The sequence below is a fragment of the Antechinus flavipes genome, chromosome 2 (genome assembly GCF_016432865.1).
Source record: "Antechinus flavipes isolate AdamAnt ecotype Samford, QLD, Australia chromosome 2, AdamAnt_v2, whole genome shotgun sequence".
In the NCBI taxonomy this organism is placed as follows: domain Eukaryota; kingdom Metazoa; phylum Chordata; class Mammalia; order Dasyuromorphia; family Dasyuridae; genus Antechinus; species Antechinus flavipes.
This window is the reverse complement of record NC_067399.1, coordinates 474641539-474655795: the sequence shown is the minus strand read 5'-3', so window position 1 is coordinate 474655795 and position 14257 is coordinate 474641539. Positions and strand designations below refer to the sequence as shown.

At 43.1% G+C, this 14257-nt stretch overlaps 1 protein-coding gene across 1 annotated transcript in view; it reads right to left on the bottom strand.

The window, feature by feature from the left end:
• Positions 1–14257, bottom strand: part of SLC7A10 (solute carrier family 7 member 10) — a 46859-nt gene that overhangs the window by 2031 nt on the left and 30571 nt on the right. The window contains exons 2-9 of the mRNA XM_051973762.1: positions 12124–12328; positions 8614–8765; positions 6762–6887; positions 6465–6618; positions 3850–3973; positions 3621–3724; positions 3050–3146; positions 1337–1486 (exon numbers count right to left, since the gene is read on the bottom strand). Of these exons, the coding sequence (XP_051829722.1) occupies positions 1337–1486; positions 3050–3146; positions 3621–3724; positions 3850–3973; positions 6465–6618; positions 6762–6887; positions 8614–8765; positions 12124–12328 (1112 nt within the window). The remainder of the gene's footprint in view (positions 1–1336; positions 1487–3049; positions 3147–3620; positions 3725–3849; positions 3974–6464; positions 6619–6761; positions 6888–8613; positions 8766–12123; positions 12329–14257) is intronic.

The following is a 14257-nucleotide window of genomic DNA, read 5'->3' as shown; positions in this document are numbered from 1 at the left end:
GGCCGGCTCTCCCAGCAGGCCCAGGCTCCGCCAGCACCCAGTGAGCACCATGCCCTGAGCCAGACACCAGCCCTGCTCTCTGCCCGGTCTTCAGGCCCCTATGCCTTCGGCTTCCATCTTCCCTTTCCAGCACGGTGAGGGCAGAGGCTTGATTTTTGGAGTGAAGCATGAAAAGCATTTATTAAGGGCTCTGTGCCAAGCCCTGGGCTCGGTGCTGGAAATACAAAGCGAAAATGCGAGTCGGAGCTGCTTTCAAGGAGCTCGTGCTGTACTGAGGCTGGGGGGGGGGGGGAGACAATGTGGAGGAGAACACTCAGCCGCGTGGTACCCGGGATGCTGAGAGAGACAAGGAGAGCACTCACAGATGCTCCGGTCCTCGTCTGTGGCAGCTGGGGGACCCGCAGGGTGCGCCACGGGACCTCCAACACTTGCTAGCTGCGGACCCTGGCCAAGTCAGTTACCTCAAGTGAGGCAACAGTTGTGAGGGCTGAGCCCGTGCAGGACACGCAGGAGCTCTGCACAAGGCTTAGCCGGCAGCAGGGGATGAAAGAGACGACTTTGATGGGCACTGTGGTTTTCGTGTGTGTGTATTTCCGAACTGGAGAGCCGGCAGCAGCGTTGCTGCAGTGAGCGCCGTCCCCGACGGGACGCTCCTGAGGGGACACTGTTCCTTTGGATGCACAAACTCTGGGATGCTCTTGGGGAGAAAATTGCATTGTTCTGCTGGGTCCTGCTCAGCCGGTGAGGAGGCCACTAGGTGGCGCAGCGGATAAAGAGAGCCGGAAAGAGGAATAAGGCAGAGGAGTTCAAATAATACCGCAGAGTGTCTGCTAAGTGTTAGCAGCTCTGTGAGCCTGAACAAGCCAGTTAGCTCCCTTTATCTCAGTTTCCTCATCTGTAAAATAGGGATGATAACAGCGCCTATCTAATAAAATTATTGTGAGAACTTAATAGTGATCATTATAATAGCTAATATTTATATAGCTTTGCAAAGCACTATATAAATACTTTATTTTCTCCTCATAACCTTGCTATTGTTATCATCATCATCTCACAGATAAGGACGCTGAGATCATTTTAAAAAATTCTTTGCCCGAGATCACACAGCTGGTGAGTTATCCAAACTCGTATTTGAACACAGGTCTTTCTGATTCCATTTCCAGCCCTCTCTACAATGTGCCGCTTGGCTACCACGGGAAATAACAATGCAAATCTTAAGGTGCTATATAAGTTCGAGTTATTATTACTGTTGTTTTGGTCTCTCGGCTGCCTAAGGACCCTGGGGACACTTCTGTCTGTCAGACTGAGTTCCTGCGTGAGGCTGAATGATGCTCACCTTAATGGGTCTGAAGAGCTTGGGTCTCTTCCATCGAAGTACAATCAAGCCGATAATGGTCACTCCATAGCTGAGGTAGTTGATGAAAGACACATAATTAATCAGTGTATATGTGTCTCCCACTAGCATGATCACTGCCGTGGCTCCACACTGGAAGAGAAGGGGGATCAGCTGTTATTGTATCTGAATGTCTAGTGACGAAGAGCTTGGGCTGCCTTCAGTGCTCTCATATACATGTGGATGCGTGGACCCATTTAGGACTCAAAGTGAAGGCACTGACACTTAAGCCTTAGATTCATTCTTGCTAAGCTGGACCCAAGGAAAAAGAGGCTTAATGCACCTTGGGACTATTATAAGGTTAGATTCTCCCTCAGATCCTCCTGGCCAGTGTAAAGATGAGACAGAGATGTTTGAGGAAGATACAGATCTTACGGGTGGGAGCTCTTAGAGGAAGACCCTGGGTTGTATTGGAGGGAGGACTAGATATGGCCTAAGGGGTTTGAGAGTATAAGCTGACCCTGATTTTCATCAGGGAAGGAGAAGATACAAAGAAGGAGGGGCAGGGAAAGGAGGGGAGAAGTTGATAATCCGCATAATTTCTCAAAATTCCTCTCAGGATGACTAAGGAAGGCATGGTCCTCTCTCTTTATTGTGGCTAGATGTCTGTGTGGAGCTGGGAGAGGTAGGAAGCAGGAGAACATTCTCTATCTGGCTCACAGCTCACAGGATTGCTTTGAGAATCACAAGAGAATAATGGAGACTGCTCAGGACAGCATAAAAGGACAGCAAAAAAAGCATAGGGGCAAGAAATAGTTTATGCCAGGATGCTCTTGGGAAAATGAAGTGGGAGAAGGAAGGAAAGTGGAGTAGAGATTTAATGTGCTTGTTAGATTTGGCTCTGTAGCATTTCAGGAAACTGTTTTCTGGGAATCTTCTTTCTCACTCCCTCATCTAATCAGTGGGAGTAAATCTAGGATGCAAAGAACTCATTCTTTTATCCAGTCTTACATATGCATTTTATGGGAAGCTGAGTGAGATACAATTTTTTGCTTTTGTTTATTTCCAAAATTTGATTTAACTATCTTGTTCCTTCAACCTTTACTTTGCATGTGTACTTTTAAGGAAAGTCAAGGAACCCTCAGAGTCATTCCAAACTGCTACAGTTGTCCCTTAGTCAGGGTTATCTCTTCCACCAATGCCTGATCTCATATGATGAGCCCAAACCAAGCCTAGGAGGCTGTAAGCATGTGTGAGTGTGTGTCTCTGTGTGACTCTGTGCTCATACATGGCTTTTAAGTTAAAAATATTGCTCCAGACACTCCTCCCAGATCAGCTTTGCAATGGAGGCCATTTGGACTGGTGACTTTGTTGGGTAATCAGTGCAACCTGTTGAGGGAAACTCATGGGAGAATATTTTCTCTGCCTCTGAAAGGTTGGGATCAACCCAAAGGAAAAAAAAAACACTGAAAAATGGCCCTTTCACAGGAACTTTGCCTACTTCAGCCAATCTATGTATCACAGCCAGATGTATATTAGCAAAGTAAAGTGAGGCTAATTATTCAGGTGATTCAAGCAAGTTGATTTTCATCACTCCTGAGATTCTCCTGGCTCTGGCTTTGTGATTAAGGGCATATAGGAAGTCAGCAAGGCCCAGGTGAGCCCTGGAATCTCCTTGAGCAGGGGTCAGGGACAATCAGGGATAGCTAGACTTACACAGACGAGAAGTGCAGGGATGGGGGTGCAGTGTTGGACATGAATCATGGCCAGCAGGCTGGGAAGGTGACCTTCACGGGCTCCAGAAAAGCATAATCTGGAAGGAAGAAATACCAATCTGGGGCCTGGATAAGCTCTGCATTGGATGCATCAGACAATGGGGAACAGATGGCAGTAGAATAGAACATAGAACTGAGCCCTAGATTTCTCACCCTTCCTGGTGCCTTATTGGTTGGGTGTCTAAGATACTGGTTTGGTTGACCTGTGACCAGTGGTTAGATGATCCCTTCAACGCCCCCACCCCCACTTTTCTCTGTAACACTGAGGGAAACTCTTCTGATGTGTCTTTACACCTTCCCCTCAACTAGGGTGAAATTCAATAGCCCAAGTGTCCACAAAGTTCTTCCCTTTCTCTACCCTGATTCCCTCTTGCTTTGTTTTCAGTGGAATTGGGAAGTTCAATGTTAATGTCAAAGGAGGACTCATCCTGTCTCTCACCTCCCTTGGAGATCTTTAGCCCTTCTCAGTCCCCCTGGCCATCACCCTTTCTTGATAGATCGAGGTTGCTCACCTGGAGGAGGTGAAAAGATATCCATTGATTCCTCCGAAAGTGGAGAGGGCGACCGAGACAGGCATGATCCAAGAGAAATAGCCCAGGAGCTTCTCTCCAAATGTCTACAGCGATGGAAGGCAGAGGGAGTGAGAAGGCTGGCCTGCTGGGGATGCTGGGGTTGGGGTGGGCTAGGGGAGAGGGGGAGCAGCGGAGCAGGGCTTGGGAGAGGGGCGGCCACAGCACTTACCACAGCCACAGCATTGGAGGAGAGGAGCTCCTGTGGGGACATGGCGGTGAAGTACGCCACATTGGTGAATGTGTACACAAAGGTCACCAGGGGGATGGAGATGAAGATGGCCCGAGGTAGGTTCCTGTGGACAGAATAAGGCTTTGCTGGGATGGGTACTTGGGAGAGGGGAAGAACTGAGCCATGGGCAGGGCTCTGGATGGCTGAGGGGCTGTCTCCTGGCTAGTGGCAGGACATGGCTTTTGATTCTCCGTGGTCCCTTCCAACATAAGTATGTTGAAGGAGAATGGGTAAAAGAAGGGAAGAAGAGCAGAAGTCAGAGCTAAGAGCAATGGGTATAAATTTAAGCAGTAAGTGGTACAGTGGCTAAGATGCCAGGAGTTAGGAAGACCTGAATTAAAATCCTGCTTCATCACTGGCTATGTGACTCTGTGCAAATCAATCAACCTGTTTACCTCAGTTTCCTCATCTGTAAAATGGGGATATTAATAGCACCTACCTCCCCAGAGTAGTTACAAGGATTGAAAGAGGTAACAAATGAATAGTATTTTGCAAAACTCAAAATGCTATAGAAATGCCAGCTATTATTATTATTGTTATTTAGGCTAGATGGAAGGAAAATCTTCCTAATGTTTGCAGCTATCTAGAAATGGGAGTAGGCTACTTTGAAGGCAGAGGATTCTTTGTCACTTGAGATCTTAAAGCCAAAGTTAGCTAGATGGTCACTTATCAGGTACAGTTGGAGCATATTCCTGGTCAGGAATGAGTTGAGGCCATGTAGTAGTAGTAGTTAAGACTACATAGCCTCAGAGAAGCTGATCCAGGGAAATCAGTCAATTCCCATCTCACCACTAGTGAGTTCTGAGCCACATCATGGACTCTTTTCTGGCCAGTTAATATCAGGTTCTACCTTCATTTACTTTTTGGGCAACAATACAACTATCTAGGTTTTTATCTTGTTTGTTTTTGCAACTGACCTCTCCATTTTAGCTACAGTAAGAGCCAACATCCAGCTTCTTCCTGCTTTAGCTGATTAATAGGGAAACAGAATTCCCCAAATTTGGAGCCACATGGGGCTGGGAAGGTTGCTCTGGGGTCTCACAGCTGCATGAAGCTTGAAACTTTCCAAGCATCTTAAATTGTGATCTGGTTTAAGCTTCACAGCAGCTTTTGCTCTGCCCATGACCAGCTGTATGATCCCAAGCAAATATTTAACCTCTCTTGACCTTAGTTCCAACATCTGAAGAGTAAGAGAGTTGGACGAGACGGGTTATAAGGTCCCATTCCACTCAAATGTTCTTTGATTCTAAGCCCTGTGAGACAGTCAGGGCAGAGATTCACAGAATCATAGTCTCAGAATTGGGAGGGGTCTTAGAGCTTGTCTAGTCCCACCTCCTGCTCACTGCCAGACTCCAGGCTCTGAACACTTTTTTTTTTAAATGAGGGGAAAATTGCTACTTCATAAGACAAGTTATTCTGTTTCTAGATAACTCCATCTTTTTTCCCCTTAGACCATGTTAAAATGAACTTCTCTGTGATTGGTCTTGGTTCTATTCCCCTGGAGCAAAGCAGAAAAAATATAATCATTCTTCTTCTTGACAATCCTTTAAGTAGGGATAGATAGCTCTTCTCTTCTTCAGGTTAAACTTCCCAATCCTTTCTTCTGATCCTCATGTTATCTCCATTTTACGGATGAGGAAACTAAGCCTGGAAGTTAAATGACTTGCCTCAAATCACGCAGCCATATAATTAGTACTAATCATTTAGTATGCTATTTACTAGCATTCAGAGGGTTATGGTATATATACCCAAAGGTCATAGATCATTCAATCTGATCTCTAAGGGGTGGTCATTTCCTTTGAGAGAAGCAGGTTCCCTTAATCTGTTCTTTGGAATATCCATTCTTGCCTCCTGTCAACCTCTCAGATGAAAAGCTCCCTGAGGGTGGGGCTCTTCACTCTCCCCCCCCTTCCCCCCCCCCCCCCCCCCCCGCCTCAAGGCTTTACCCACAGAGAGGATGTTTGTTTCAGACCTTCTTTCCTACTTAAAGAAAAAGAATGATAATAATAGTTGACATAATTTACATACAGGTTGTCCCAAAAGTCTTAGTGCAGCATCAAGCTATTAAAATTTGCACTATGACTTTTGGGATGCCCTGTATATTTCTTTATTTGAACACCACCATAACTCTTTATGGTGAATAATTCTATAGGAATCATTTCCCTGTTTTTCAAGTGAAGAAACTGAGGCTTTACAACAGTTAAATCACAATTGTAAATGTCCATGGTCATCAGCTCATAAGTGTTGATTTTGAGATTCAAACTCAGATCTCATAACTCCAAGTTTAAGGAACTAGTTCTCATTGATAATTAGGGCAAAGACCTCAAAGACACAGCCTTCTCTTTCCCTTGAGAAAGCAGCTGTTGACCCTGATCCACTCGGGCTGGTATCCTACGTCAGTAGCTGTGTCTCTGTCTCCCCTCCCATTCCCCCTGCCCTGGAGAGCACTTCACATTTAGCATCATTTCTCCACCAAGGTTGTGGAGAGAAGCAGCCCTTGAGTTCCAGAGCCACAGACCCCATCAGCCCCCAGATTCCTGCCGATGCTCACTCACTTGCGGGGATCCACCAGCTCTTCTGTAACATAGTTGAGGAAGTTCCAGCCACTGAATGCAAAGGAAGCCTGTAGGAAAGCAAGCGCCAGGTGCCCCACGGTAGGTGTCATCCAGAAGCTAAATGCGTTGCTGGGCCTCAGTTCCTCATAGTTGCCTGGGGAGGCCAGATGGAGCATTGGGGAAACAGGATGATGGACGTCTCCAACCCCAAGGACCCATTCCTGGTAAAGCAACCTCCTCTGGGGCCCAGGAACCAGGCCCGCCAGCCAGCTCAGGCCCCCCATCCCATGTCCGTACCCTGGAAGATCTGGACGAAGCCAACGGTGATGATAAGGGCGAGTGCCAGCAACTTCCCTCCGGTGAAGATGTCTTGGATCCGTGTGGCCCACCGGACACTGGAGCCATTCACAAATGTGAGGAGCACTGGGCAGAAGGAAAGGAGTGTTAATGGAACGGAGCATGGGACCACGAGGCACCATGTCCTAGAGACATAACCATAAACTCAGGGGGAAAAATTCCTCCCCACATCCCTTTTGTTATCTGTGCACTAGGGGACATTTGGATAAATCCAAACAACAAAATATACTTCTGAAAAAAGTGAGCATAAACTGATTTTATTTTAATGGCTAGGGAGTAAGGGCTGGGTGATAGGCAGGCTGCTTTTTAGATAATTTGATTGGCATACAGATGGTCAAATGTATAGTTGGGTTTTATGTGAGCTGGAATAAAAAAGGGTAATCTTGAGATTGTGTGCCATTTGTTTTATTCTATGAATATTCCCACAATTCATGGGGAAGTCTGAAAGTGAAGGCAAAGAAAGTGTTTGGGAGTGGGGGTTCTCATATTCAGAAGGGGGACACTTTATATAGTCAAACTCCTTTCAGAATTTAATTGCCTCTAATAATCTCCTCTAACCATGTTCATAGTATCACAGGCAGGCTCCCCTGCTACTCCCCCCAAAACACTTAAGTGCCTTCTTTGTTCCCAGAGGTGAGAGACACAGAGAGAAAAGAACAGGAAAGTGTGGTACAATTGTAACAGAGGAGATTTAGTGTGAGGAGAATAAAAGATTTGATCTGGAGTCTCATCTCTGACACATAATAGCAGTGTGATCTTAGACCTGTCACTTCATTTTCTCAGGGTCCCCCAGGCAATTCAGTAGATGCAGATCTGTGTTGTTGGTTTTTTTTCCTCATCAGAAATTTCCCTTTCAATGAGATCACAAGACTGGTCTAAACTGTGGGGATAGCAAGTCCGAAATAAAAAACCGTCTTTACCCTCAATTAGCTTACATTTACAGAGGGAGATACAATATTTCAATGGATAAACATAATTTGAGGAAGAGAAGATTAATAGCTCTGTTGGGGAGGATTCTAAAGGTCTAATGTCCAGCTTGCTGCCCAGCTCAGGGAGTTTTTCCATCACTTACTGTTTCTGATAGAAACTTCCCTTCTTCCCATGCCTCTCCCTCACCCCTGCCCTTCGTAGGAGGGGAAGGGCACAGGACACTCTCATCAAGTTGCTGCCCACCTTCCTGTCCCAGAGATAGACAAAACCCTGGGAATTTTTTTTTTCTTTAGACTGAGAAACAAGACTATAGAAGATGGATAAAATCACATACATAGGGAGTTTTTCCATCTGGGAACATTTCTCAAACACAGTTTTCCTTGTGGAAAAGCCAAAGGGCTATTTATGGCTTAAGATCAGCTGAATTCTTGTCATCCTACCTAGCCCAGAACCATTCTTCTTTTAGTCAGAATAGTCCTGGATATGGAAAGCTCTGATGCCTAAACCACTTTTCTGGAAATGGGATGGAAGAATGAATGGGAAGAATTGGGTCAGATAGGGACTTATAAGGTAGAAATCTGGAGAATCATTTCCATTTAGAATGAATGCCAGGTGTTTTTCTCAATATTAATACTTCCCCATTTTCTCTTACTTAAGGCAGAAAGTTGAAAAAAGAATATAGAGAAACATCTGACTTTGGATGCAAATAGATGATGCAAATAGAAAGGGAAAGAACCGTTGTGGGAGGGGTGCATGTAGGTGTGTCAAGAGAGCCTCAAAGCCTTTCCCAACAAACCATGAAGTGGGTTCCCCAGGCACTGTATGGGTCAAGGAGAAGGGACATAAGATGGGTGGAACCTACATAGGCAAGCCATGGAGAGTACTCTGGATGCTGTGTAAGGTGGGATGCAGTTGGGAAACACAGGCTGGAGGACATAGTTGGAGAAGGTCAATGAGATGACGGCCAGGCTGGTAGGGTACATGATGAGCACTGCGCTCCAAAGCAGCAGGAAGCTGGAATTAGAGGAAAGAGAAGGTTGAGGATCATCTGCCTGGACAACAGAGACTGCAGGGAATAAGAAGCCCCAAATCTAAAGGCCAGATTAAAAGCAAGAATCATAAAAACTCATAAACCAGTCTCAGCCCTGGAGCCCAAAACCAGAGCTTAGAGGCTGGGCCTTTTAAAAAAGAGATTTTAGAATCATATTTAAAGTCTGAAGAAACCTTCAAGGTCATCAGACCAACTCTTCATTTTCTGATGAAAAAAACTAGAATGTAAAGTGAACAGTTAGGTGACTCACTTCGGATAATGCAACCAATCATTTACTATTCTAAGGCAGGTTTCCTGACTCCAAATCCAGTACTCTGGCTATAATCAGGCTGGTCCAGGCTCTTTGATTAAAGTTGGTTGAACTTCCATTTTCATTCACTGTCTTTGACTTAAGCTCTGGCCCAAATCCCCTTCAATCACTTTCTTTCCACTGGGAAAGAATTATATGAAGAGCCTCTAGGGTAGTGAAAAGAATTAGGCAACTTAATGGTTATTTCTATGTTGCTTAACTTTTATATTTCATTTTTCACACCTATAGAATACTCTGTATCTTCCTTGTGGCTGGGAGAATTTTGAGTGAGATGATAACTTTCCCCTCAGGTTTTAGAATCTGTTTTTCTTCTTTAAAATGAGATAATGTTGATCAATAGGGTTTTCTTCACAGAACAGAAATACATCTAAAAATAAATTTAAAATTATTTATTATAACAAAGAATTGTGTGAATGAATAGGTTCTACCACCTTGCATTTTACTTCATGGACTTATTATATATAACTATCAGGGAAAGATTTTCTATTTTCTGATGTATATTTGTGATTATTTGATGATATGATTTTGTGGCTCCTTATCCCCACCCCTTTTTATTGCTAATTCTACTGCAAAACTTCTGTAACTCATTTGTCTAGAATAACTCTTTCCAGGGAACTTACTAGGTGCCCTGAACTGCTGTGGGAGATTCAGAGAACTGTAAGGAATTAATTCTATACTTTTCTAAGAAGTATTTCTATTGTACTCTAGATGCTAAATGGAACATCAAAACCTTTCCTTTTTTTTTGATATAAGGGAGAAAGTGTTGGCTTGGGCTTATCAATGATTTTGTCTGTATCAATTACATTAAGATAATGTGCTTATATTTTAAAGAGATTTCTTTAGTTTATTATTTTTATTCTTTAAGTATTAAGTCTTTTAAAAAAATTAATCTATCCCTCCCACTTGGAGAAAATTAAAAAATAAGCAATTCCAAACAAAATCCTACAATACATCTTTACATAGTTCAGCAAAACAAATATCCATGTTAGTATATCTTTCTGCATTTTAAGTTCATCACCTGTCTGTCAGAAGATAAAGGGCATGGTTTATATTCATTCTTCTGGACTCTTGCTTTATCACTATGTTGAAAAGAATTCTAAAATCTTTCAAGCTGTTTTTCTCTATAACGTTGTTAGCATTATATAGATCGTTCTCCTAGTTTTGCCCATTTCTCTGAATCAGTTCATGAGGATCTTCTCTGGAAGGGTCCATTTCATACTTTTTCATGGGCACAATGATATTTCAGTACATCCATATATTATATAATTTGTTTAGCCATTCCCAACAGGAACATAACCCCTTAGTTTCCAACTTTTGCCTCCCATGAAAAGAGTGACTATAAATATTTTTAAACATATAAATAATTTTCCCTTTTGATCTCTTTTAGATATTGCCCGAGTAGTGGTATAGCTAGGTCAAAGTATATGTGCAGGTTAATAACTTTCTAGACATGGTGAGTGAAGTGATAACTTTAAAAGAGTTTTGGAAAATGTAAGCTCTAGTGATGCTGTCATCACTTCAAAAGGAAATGAGGATTCACAGTAAGTACTTAAAGCATAAAATGCTTTGGTCTTAGAGAACATGAGACCATTCCCTTTACTTCATAGATAAGGAAACGGAGGTTTTCAGGGGGTTTAAGTTAGTCCTTTCTTAGAGAGGAAATTTATTCATTCTATCCCAGTACAATGCTTCAGTTCTAGTAGCTGCTTCCATATAATTAGCAATAGCTACTTAGGGTGGTGTGGGCAAAACAGTCAGCCTTTATTCCAATATTGAGATTATTCCAAAAAAGGCATGATAGACTATTCAGTATTTGCATATGCTTTTTACATAGTGTAATATAGTGGATAAAGAAAAGAGTTGAAATATCATAAGGATGATCAACTATGAGGGACTTAGCTATTCTAAACCAGACAATGATCCAAGACAATTCCAAAGGACCCGTGATGAAAAAGGCAATTCACCTCCAGAGAGAGAACTGATGAACTGTGAGTGCAATTAGAACATGGGTTTTTTTTCGGTTTTCTTTTGTAACATGGCTAATATGAAAATATATTTTGTATGACTTCATATGTATAATCAATATCATATTGCTTTCCTTCTCAAGAAGTAAGGGGGGGCAAAAAAGAATGTAGAACTCAAAATTCTAAATAATGAATGTTAGATATCTTTACATATAATTGGGAAATATTTTATGAAATAAAAATATATTAAAAAGAAAAGAGAAAAAATTCAAAACTAGATGACCTGATTAGAATCTGAACTGACACATATTGATAGACCTTGGGCAAGTAATTGCTCAGTACTTCTGGCAATTTTCTAAGGCCATTGATTGAAAAAAAAAGGCTCTTACTTGTATAGATCAAGGATATTTACTCACCTAAGGGATTTCCTGAAAGAAGTTCAGTTCTCAAACCCAATCCCTCTTAATCTTCACCCTCATATTATATATTTTTAAAAAGCAATGATAATAGTAAAACAAGGCTATTGTTTATGTATAAAGGTAATAATTTATTTGGTTATAAATCTCTTGCCTTCATGGGCTAGGATTAGATCCTAAAATGGTTCAATTAGAATAAGATAACAAATTTTTGAAAGTTTTGAGAACATATTGGCTGCTTTGTCTTTAATTGTTACCAGCCTTCCCCGAGGGCCTTTGCAAAGGGAAGACTCATTTTGTAATAAGAATCAGACACTTATTCCAATTTATGCAGATTTTTATATAGAGAGTTTGCTTCAAGTGAGGTATTCCTGCTTACCTCTCCCCTCACCCAAAAGAGAAGAAGGCTCCCCTTTCCTCACTGGCAAAGAAAAGCTCCCTGACTAACAAAAGAGGCAGATGAGACTCAGTGAGGACAAGGGAATGGTTGTCCTTTGTCTGTTAGGTTTTGGGGTTTGGAAGCAAACATGTGCATGCACAGGTCTGGGTATGTACAGCCAAGCTTTGGACCATATGACACACCCCCATAGCCCTGGGTGGCCGGTTCCAGAATTCACTCCTCAGTACTCACCCTGCAAGGCCTCCGAAGATCTCTGTCACGTACGAGTAGTCACCTCCAGATTTGGGGATGGCCACTCCGAGCTCAGCATAGCACAAGGAACCGAGGGCTGCAATTCCTCCACCTAGTACCCAGACCACAAGGGCGAGACCTACTGAGCCTGTGTGCTCTAACACACCTTTGGGGGAGATGAATATCCCAGAACCAATGATGTTACCTGTAAGGAAGGAAGGACAGGACAGGAAGTCAGGATCCCAAAAACAAGCTTAGGGGCCCATGTTCCAGTTATGGAAAAGGCAGCTCCACAGATAATTCCAAATAGCAAATGATGCCCAAACCTTTCTCTTCTGCTTTAGGAAGTACAGGGTTTATTAGACTCAGATTCGGAGCCTTTCCAGAGCACAGCGAGATTCTGCCAGCTGGGCCATCGAGAGAGCTGGAGTCCAGCCCGACTGAGAGGGATTGAGGATTCCCTGTGGCTAATCCTCATAGGACCCCTGGGACCTGAGCATAGCTCCTAGCCCATGCATTAAACATGCAGTGGGAAGAAATGGCATTGTCTGGAAGTCAGGAGACCTGGATTCTGGTCTCAGTTTCACCATAGACCCATTGGGAAGCCGGGGAAAAATAATTTCCTTTCAGTCTCATAATTAGAAGAATATTTGCCTAATTATAACAATCTTAGGATAACTAAGACTGTGATCCAGGGCACCAGAATCCAGGGGAGCCATACTTCTTCCCTATAGTAAATGCCACCTTGCCTTATTGCCTTTTGCTAGCCCCAACTACCAGAAGGTATGAGCATTATCACCCCCCCCACCCCCAGAGTCTTGTTGCCATGGTATACCTCCCCTCCTCCCTCTCCCTTCCTCAGGGTGCAAGAACTGGGCTCTTAAAACAGCTACTTTCTCTTCCAGGGTGGTTGCACCTCAAATCAGACCATCTTCTGTACCAAATTCCCGGCTGAATCTGCACCCCCCAAAAGAATTCCTAATTATGATTCTGCCACAGACTCACTCTCCTAATGAATTGCACTTCATCCTTAGGTTCTTGGATCAGTTTGTGATTTCATTTGTGTGGCATTCTCTATCCACCGGTTGTGAATGAGATAATTAGATTTGAACTTAGAAGAGTAAGGATCATTTGGCTTATTGGCCTTAGAGCTGGAAAAGACCTGTCAAACCTTTCATTTTACAGGGGAGGAAATTTAGCCTGAGAGGGAAAAATAAATTGCCCATGATTATATAAAAAATAGCAGAATGGAAATTTGAACCAAGTTCTTTATTTCAAATCAAGGGACTATTCCAGTCTACCATTCTGCTTCTCAATAAGAATTGTGAAAGCCACTTAGTAAACTGTCTAGTGTTTTGTAAACAAAGTAAGAACATTATTATTATTTACAGGGGAAGGGTCTGGCTTACTGAAGCTGCCAACTTGCTTGGCAATGCATTGGTTAGGATCTCTGAGCCAAGAAGTCTCCCGGGAGAATGAGTGATGTGTTTGCCCAAGTGCTTAAAATCTGCATAAGCCCAAAGGACCACCCTACCCCACCTCCTGTTTCTCCTCATCAGATCCAGCACATTTCCTGAAATTGCCTTTGCCCACTGATATGCAAACCCAGTACAGACTAGCTTTGGAAACTCATGGTCACAGCTCCTGAAGCAGATGAATCCTCTCACTCTGGAGCTCCTATGGAGGGTGCCCATTGAGATGATGGAAATGGGTGGAGAAAGTAGAGTTGAGAGATTTAATGGTTCCATGATCTGATATTGAGCTGTTAATTAACTTACTGATTAGCAGACAACAAGTGTCTAGCAACTGAGGTAGTTAGGATTGGGAGAGGGACTTAGAGTGGGAGGCATGGGAAGTGTCAGAATGAGGGAGACAGAGGAAAAAGTGGGGTATGAATACAGAGAAGAAGAGGCCACTGTGGGCTTCTGTGATGAAGAAAGGTTCCTTAGAAGAGGTATCTGTCTCAGGACACCATTGATTTCTCCAACATCTAGGATGCTTCTGAAATGCTGCTGAGAAAAAGCTTTATTCCCCAATCTTAAAGAAGGTATAGACTTCAGCACAAGACAAAGCATTGGATTTAGAATCATTGAACCTGATTTTGAATTCTGGCTCTGTTCCTATTACCTATATG